Source organism: Apaloderma vittatum, unplaced genomic scaffold (assembly GCF_000703405.1).
Source record: "Apaloderma vittatum isolate BGI_N311 unplaced genomic scaffold, ASM70340v1 scaffold19889, whole genome shotgun sequence".
Classification (NCBI taxonomy): domain Eukaryota; kingdom Metazoa; phylum Chordata; class Aves; order Trogoniformes; family Trogonidae; genus Apaloderma; species Apaloderma vittatum.
Genome location: NW_009736048.1, coordinates 1 through 7,213, shown reverse-complemented (window position 1 = coordinate 7,213; position 7,213 = coordinate 1). Strand labels below are relative to the sequence as shown.

General features: G+C 42.4%; 1 protein-coding gene across 1 annotated transcript; it reads right to left on the bottom strand.

The window, feature by feature from the left end:
- Positions 1–3,339: 3,339 nt before the first annotated feature.
- On the bottom strand, positions 3,340–5,734 carry LOC104267831 (NTF2-related export protein 2). The gene is made up of 3 exons (XM_009876833.1): positions 5,642–5,734; positions 4,446–4,590; positions 3,340–3,518 (listed from the first exon to the last, which is right to left on the bottom strand). The coding sequence occupies exons 1-3, from the start codon at positions 5,657–5,659 to the stop codon at positions 3,340–3,342; spliced, it is 342 nt and encodes a 113-aa protein (XP_009875135.1). The 5' UTR covers positions 5,660–5,734.
- Positions 5,735–7,213: the final 1,479 nt, after the last annotated feature.

Genomic DNA, 7,213 nt, shown 5'->3' with positions numbered 1-7,213 from the left:
AAGCAGTTAAAATAAGGAAGCCATAAATTATTTCTGCCACTTTAGTATCACATAGAACAAACCAAGAATAAGCTCTGGGTAATAATAATAATTAAAAAAAAAAAAAGGCAGAACATCAGGCGGGTTTGGGGGGTTTATTTTTTTTTTTTAAATTACTTTAACAAGAGGTCTTAAACAATTTCAAAAACTTACAAAAAATATTCAAGTGTGGAAAGTTACTTTACTGATAAAACAGCATTTCTTTATAATGTGCTTTTCTCCAGTCAGGATAAGGAAGCGTACGCGTATGGAAACCATCACTCACACCGTCAGAACAAATCACTTCAACAAACAGCCCAAGTATGTAAAAAAGTTTAACAGTAGGATGACAAAAGAACAAAGTAACATAAAAACAGGGACTGATAAGGACAATACAGGGAAAATACACTGCGGAGAAGATCTAACAAGTGTTTGGTGGCCACAGCTCAGAAGGTGGAAGTGCTTTCAGGTGGCTTTGTTTCACCAACCAGTTGTATGAGTAACTTAGGATCAAAAAAGAGTAGTAGTAACTCCTACTTACAGCTCAGAGCATAAACGTGTTCACTTTATAGACGCCCGTTGCAGATTTTGAGTGTTACAGCGCAGTCAGCAACAGGAATGCTAAAGCAGCCAGCTGATACTAGACTGAATGGAATAAAAACCATTTGTCTGTTCTTTTCTGCTAATTTCAACGCAGAATTTTCAACACTGCGCTGCAGCGTCGCTAACTTCTCTGGCTGGCCCAGGAGAAATTTTGTTTGTTTGTTTGTTCCATTAATTGCTCAGTCGTAAAAAACGCTGATTTAATTCAACAGCTACGTTGTTATCACTTAGCACAGAAATAGGTTGTGAAGCATCATTTTCAGTTACAAAGCGCGACAGCTCCTCACAGCAGCACTGAATCGCCCGAAGCGACCCTCATCGAAGAGGACAGAAACAGGCGGTTACATTACAGACGTCTCTCCCTTGTCTGGAGCAATTATGTTCTAATAAATGTCTCTCAAAATCCCACTGTTTGCACACCGAGTCCAATTCCAGCTACATATATCACTAAGTAAGAGTTTCAACCGGGTTTGTCCAGCTACACCAGTCAGTGACCCTCCTAACTGTTCCAAGCAGTGATTTTTTTTTGTCAGTTGGTTATTTTTTTAGTATTAATTGCAGAAGTCAGATTTAAAAGCATGAAAACAACTGAGAAGAGTGACATTTGGCTGACCATTGCCTCGTATAGCCTGTATCTCTCAATCTGTATGCAAAAAGCTTAAAAACTACTACACAAATTTAATAAAAACAAATGAAAATATCCAATAAGTATTTATTCCCAGGAGAAGCTTATCAGATGTAAGTGTTCGTGTTCTGGTGACTGCCTTCAAAGTTCAACGAGCGTTCAAATTCAAAACCTGCTTTGTGTATGTGAAGCAGATCTGGAACACTATTTGTATAGTCAACGGCAAATAAAATAAAAAAACCCCACCAAAACAAAACAGAAAAGCACACCAGTGTCACAGTTCAACAGTGCTGGATCAGTAACAGACAAATTGAGTTTTCTTTTCTGTAGAAGAGATACAAATCTACGAACCTTACGCAGTCTGTGAAGAACAGCGGTAATTAAATAGTGATCCCTTCTTCTCTACATACAGAAAGAACAACGTATTTACAGTATTTACAGTTTTCAAAAACTCACACTGTTCTGCAAGAATTTATATTCGTCAGGCCGAGAAAACAGTTACACATTAGTCCAGAACATAAACAGCTTCTGAAGGGACAGGTTACTAATTCAACCTAGAGCACCTAAAAAGGAAATAAACCCCCCCATTTGGCCGAAATCTCTCCTTACTTGTGGGATTACACCGCAAGACACAGATGTGTGAAGATGTTTCACACCAGCCAGATACTGCTCATTTTCACAGTTTTCCCCATTTTAAGTCACGAACCCAACTGAGCTGCAGTCGGAACCGCTTTTGGATTTGGGTTGCTGCTGTCATGGCAAAAATGCCTTAAGATCAGAGTTTCAAGTTCCCCTCACGCTTTTTCGGTTATGAGCAAGTGTAATCCCACGTATATAGCTAAATTATTTTTTTTTAAACTCGGTTTCAAATAGAAACGTTTGAAACAAGGTCAGATTTACTTGAGTTCCCAAGTTAAGACAGACACTCTTAACCCAGAGTCTTGAAACCATAAATTTAAAGCAAGATGCTCAAGTTTCCCCCCCCGTCCCAAATCAATAATTAAAAATAATATTTAAAAAATAATATGAAAGCTACAGTAAAAATCTGCATGAGAGGAAGATGATATTTGGGTCCAGAGCCGTTCTTCGAAGTTGAAAATAAACCGACGCACTTGTTCCGAATAACAGTATGGAAGAGAAAAAGCAAAGGCTTCACAGTAATAGACACGATACACTTCCAGCGCCGCTTTTTTTTATGACATTTCCCGAAAAGACCGCAGGGATCCAAAATTTGCAGACCGGATATGGGAAAACCAGTTCAAACTTCAGAGCAACGGAATGAACAGGTAAAGCAAAGAGAAACGACGTCACCGACCTGGAAGGCTTCAAAAGGAAAAGGATCAGTTTGAAGTCTTCCACGTGCAGGTGACAAAGAGTCGTCGGCAGGGGAGCTCTGAATCATCCAGCGTGCCCTACGTACAGATCGACAGAAACAAACCACAACCAAAGCCTGAGAAGCTCAAGCCAAAAGGAGATTATTTACTCCTTGCATTTGAGAATGCAACATTAGCTTTCCAATTTGAGAGTTTGCAGGCTCAGGAGCTGTATTTGCTACTTTGGCAAACAGGAGAAATCGCTGTCGATCCTCCCCAGGCTCTTACAACGAAGAGCAGGCAGCTTTGAGAATTCTATCTACACGCCACAAGCATCTTCTTCTAAAGAGGGAAGACGCTACCGTAAAATCAGATCTTTCAAGTTGAAAGAGAAACCAAAAATATCACACGTTTGGTCAGAATTGTACATGAAGAGGATTTTGTGTTCAACTAAGAGTCTCTTGGTATTACCTACAGGAAGTGAGGAAGCAGCAGCCTCGCTGCACATAAGGCATTTTGGGAATGATTCCGACACAGCTCCCCGCCTTCGGCATTTTATTAGGTTCAACTAACACGAGCAACCTCTCACATTTGAAGATTCTTTTACTACTAAACCAACGGTCGCCGGGTCTTAATCCCGAAACATCCGCAGACCTTCCACGATGACGGCACGAAGAGCGAGCGTATCTTTTTTTCCCGCCCGGCACGTGCGGAGAACGGCTGGTCCGTGCAGCTTCAACGCGCCGAGCGAGAGAGGTCGCGGCCCGCAGCCCAGCCTCGCTAACTGGCCCAGTCCTGAAAGCGGAAACAGTCACTGGCGATCTTCCACACCGTGTTGGTCGGTGTGGCCTGGGCCGTCAGCAAGAAGTTCTGATTGAAGTAGCGCTGCTTGTCGCCATCAAATTTTACTGTCCCACTTGTCACCACGAGGACTGTTGTCTGGCCCTGCGTAGCTTGCTCTTCACAAGGAGAAGTATAAAGAAAACGACTCAAACAAAGACTAACAGGTAGAGAAGCAGGAAACGGGCATAGAAGTTGCACTCGACTCTGGTTATACTAGTTAGAGGCTGACCATCGGTGACACAGCCGTGAGAAGGACAGTTTTGTCGCATCGCTTCGATACAGACAAGGGTGTGTATGCGCTCACCAACACCGCTTTTTAATTTTTCTAGGGTTTTTTTTTTCTATTTTCATCTCACGATTCATTTTAGAACACTATAACAAACACCGGAGTTTTGGCTTAGAATACGCTCTCGTTGCCCGAGATACACACATATATATATCTGGATATTTAGCAAGTTGCACACATTTTACCCCCCCGACTATTAGAGATTATGTATTTTTCACAAGAGAGAGAAGCAAGCATGCTTGACCACAGGCTTTTTCCTTGCTCATGCTCCCAAAACATCCGTTAGAAGAAATCTGTTCGCTTCTCATTTACGTGAGCCTTTCCTTAGCGGTTGTCAATCAGAAATCTACATCTACCCTAGACGTGAAGAACTCACAGGACATACAGGTTAATGATTTGTTCCCTGTTCTACTGTAGGCCAGGATCAGAGTAGAAGGTCTCTTGACTCTTAGACATCGTCAAGGACAACATAACCTGATCATGCAGACTTTTTCAATACATGAAAATACATCACATCTGAACACGGGCTTAACAGAAAAGACCTTCAAGTATTTTCCCCGATGTAAGGGAAAACGTGGAGTTGCTGCGTCTCTTGCTTTGTGCTTTATTTAGGCACAACTCGACGTTTCAACCCTCGGCATTTTCTCTAAGCTCGTTCCAAAAGAAATATTAAGCGGTACCGTAACTGCGGTTCGCTTTCCAAAGTTATTAAAAAAAAGATTGAAAAATAAATAAGTAAACTGTAATACAACCTTACCGTGAACGGGCTGGCAGTCCAACACATTAACCTGGAATTCACTAGACGGCAACATTTCAAAAAATTTATTCAGTTCTTCTTGCCCAGACACTGCGTTACCATTCCAAACTAAGGTGGCTTTGTCCAAATAAAGCCTCGTTAAAGCCTGCGTGAACATGAAAAAGGTATTTGGAGAAAACGTGTAAACATGTACAACATACAAAAGAACATTCTCTGAATCCTTGTCTTGTGAATTATCGATTTCTTCTGTTGCTTTGCTAGATAAAATGCCCTCCTGAAGCATTAATTCCTTTTAACAGTTAGTGCTCCTGAGCAAGAATTAAAATCCCTTGAAACAGCGACTCATACATCTCCAAATTTAAGTACCGATGAGATTCCTTTAACAAATCTTTTTCTTGAGTGGGGTGCACACACAACACAGTCAGTAAAGTGTAATTTCAAATTTAAAAAAACAAAACCAAACAGTGAACAAGACCAGGAGTAGCGGAAACTTTAAAAGGAGGCTCATCTACACAGCAGACCAGAATTTCTCAAATGCTTCACAAGCTCTAAGAGTTGAGCAACCGCCCAACTCTCCTTCAAGCCGTTGGTACATCCCAGCCTCACCTCCTCGTGCGCAAAGTGACCACGAAGAAACATGCAACTACTGATGTTTTCACATCATCTAGAAGTTATTAAAATTATAACACACTTAAAATTCCAAAGAACAGCCTCAACAGCTGTCTCTTGGTGCAAGTTTCTGTTATGTGACACCACATTGATGTGGTCTGCGGAGACTTTTAGAACCAGAGAGCGCTGTTTCCACTTTCTCCTCAGGCACTCCCTGAAGACTCTCAGAAACAGAAGTGATAACTGCTCATAAAAGAAGTTTGGGGGGGGAAAAAAAGCTAATTCTGATCTCAGAGACAAATAAAACAAGTTTTATCTGACCAAGTCCTGCACCTGCAAAACACAGCTGGACAGGAACTCAACTACTGTCATGGACAAGCCTAAGACACTTTCTAAAAGGGGTCGTTTTACCACAACGCTGCACAGTGACGTAACGAATCCTCTTTGGGCCAGCCTAGGAGGAACAAAAGCCTCAACCCAGCCAATAGAATACACAGTGATCAACTTTCACTGGCAATGCTCGTTAGAAAAAGCAAGCAAAAAACCCACATGAGGCAGTTCTAACTATCGCCAAAATATCGACATACCCTCCTCCTTTTATCCATCGTCTCATAATAAATGTTGACAAATTCATCTGCAGCTCTACAAGCTTGATCGACGTACGTTTTGAAATCCTGGAGAGAAGCAAACACAACAAATTACTTGAGGGAGGCAATTTTATGCAACCAAGTCATCTACGTGATTTCTCCAGTGAGTCGCTTTGGCTGGTCTTTCATCCTCATCGAAAGATAACGTCAAAGAATGTCAAGATTGATTCCCAACTCCTTTCCCACTTGTAGGAGGTATCAGCTTTTAGCAAGGTGACAGGTTTACGATTCATTTTGAATGCTGATATATTTATCGTATTTAAATTGTAAATATTTACATTGAAAAACGGGCTACAGCTGGCTGCAAGTAGTGTGAACGGGCAAGTATTCAGCGAAAACATCTGCTGCTGTGAGGACTCTTCTGAAATAAAGTTAAGGAACAAGATCTATTCAACGTACTTCTGAAAATGAGCAGGAAGTCCCACACTGCCACGGCGGGCTCATTTTTTAAAACACCTTACGTATATAAAACGTACTAACGCATAATTGGATATATAGATATAAAAATAAGAGGAAATGGAGACCACATGCACACGCTGCATGTATTCCAGTACCACTCCAGCGCTCTGCCCACAGGGACAAGTCAAACACTTCTCCTCAGGTCTGACTATTTTCCTTACATCTCTCTATTTTTATTCATCCAGAGGTGACAGCCCTTGTTGTCACCTCCCTGCACTGTGTTCTCACACCCTCACTTTACTACACACTCTTTTGATCTCCCTGTGTAAGGACACGAGCCTGCTCTTCACCTTCCCGTCAATTCCAAACAAATACACCAAACAAATTCCAAATTCCAAACAAATACACCAGAGACTCTGTACTCTGGCAAACGCCACGAGAAACTCTTTGGCACCGGGGCACAATGTACCCCAGACCTCTAGGGGAACAGTGACTATAACTCAGCCTGTTAGTCAGAGTAGGGGCTGCTACCCCTCAGGGCACACGCACACTTTCTAACCAGCAACCAAATATATTGTATTTCGCTGCCAAACAGAACGGGCGTGAAGGAGAACATTAGAGAAACGCCAAGAGACTGGAATTAAGCTGTAAAGTCAAATGGAAAATAAGCTTTGTTAGTCTACACACTCCAGACAACCTCTTTGTAACCACAGCCCGGAATATATTTTTTAATTCTGAGAACAATTTAGGTTGGAAGAAGCTTCCTGAGCTCATCTCGTCTAAATCCCTGCTCAAAGCAGGGCCAGCTTCAAAACGTGTTCTAACTTGAGAGTCTTATCTCCAATCTGAACATCTCTGAGGATGGAGATTTCGCAAGTTTTGGGGCTCCTGTTCCAGCGCCTCATCATCTCACTCGGGAATCTTTCCTCCGAGTATTTAACAGCAAAGTTATACTGAAAAAACACCCCTTGAGGACTCGGGACGACTCCAAGAAGTCGACTGACGCACAGGGCCCCTGCAGATGGTCTCTGCCAACCGCGGTGACTCCTCTACGAACCGCCACCGGGCCTCGGGCCTCCGGGGCCGCTGGAAGGGGAGCTGGCACGGCCGGGG

Bases quoted from the DNA above. Each gene is read 5' to 3' on its own strand.
- LOC104267831 (XM_009876833.1), bottom strand. The intron at 3,519-4,445 runs GTAAGGTTGTAT...CTCCTTGTGAAG, and splicing joins GGACTGCCAGCCCGTTCACG to AGCAAGCTACGCAGGGCCAG.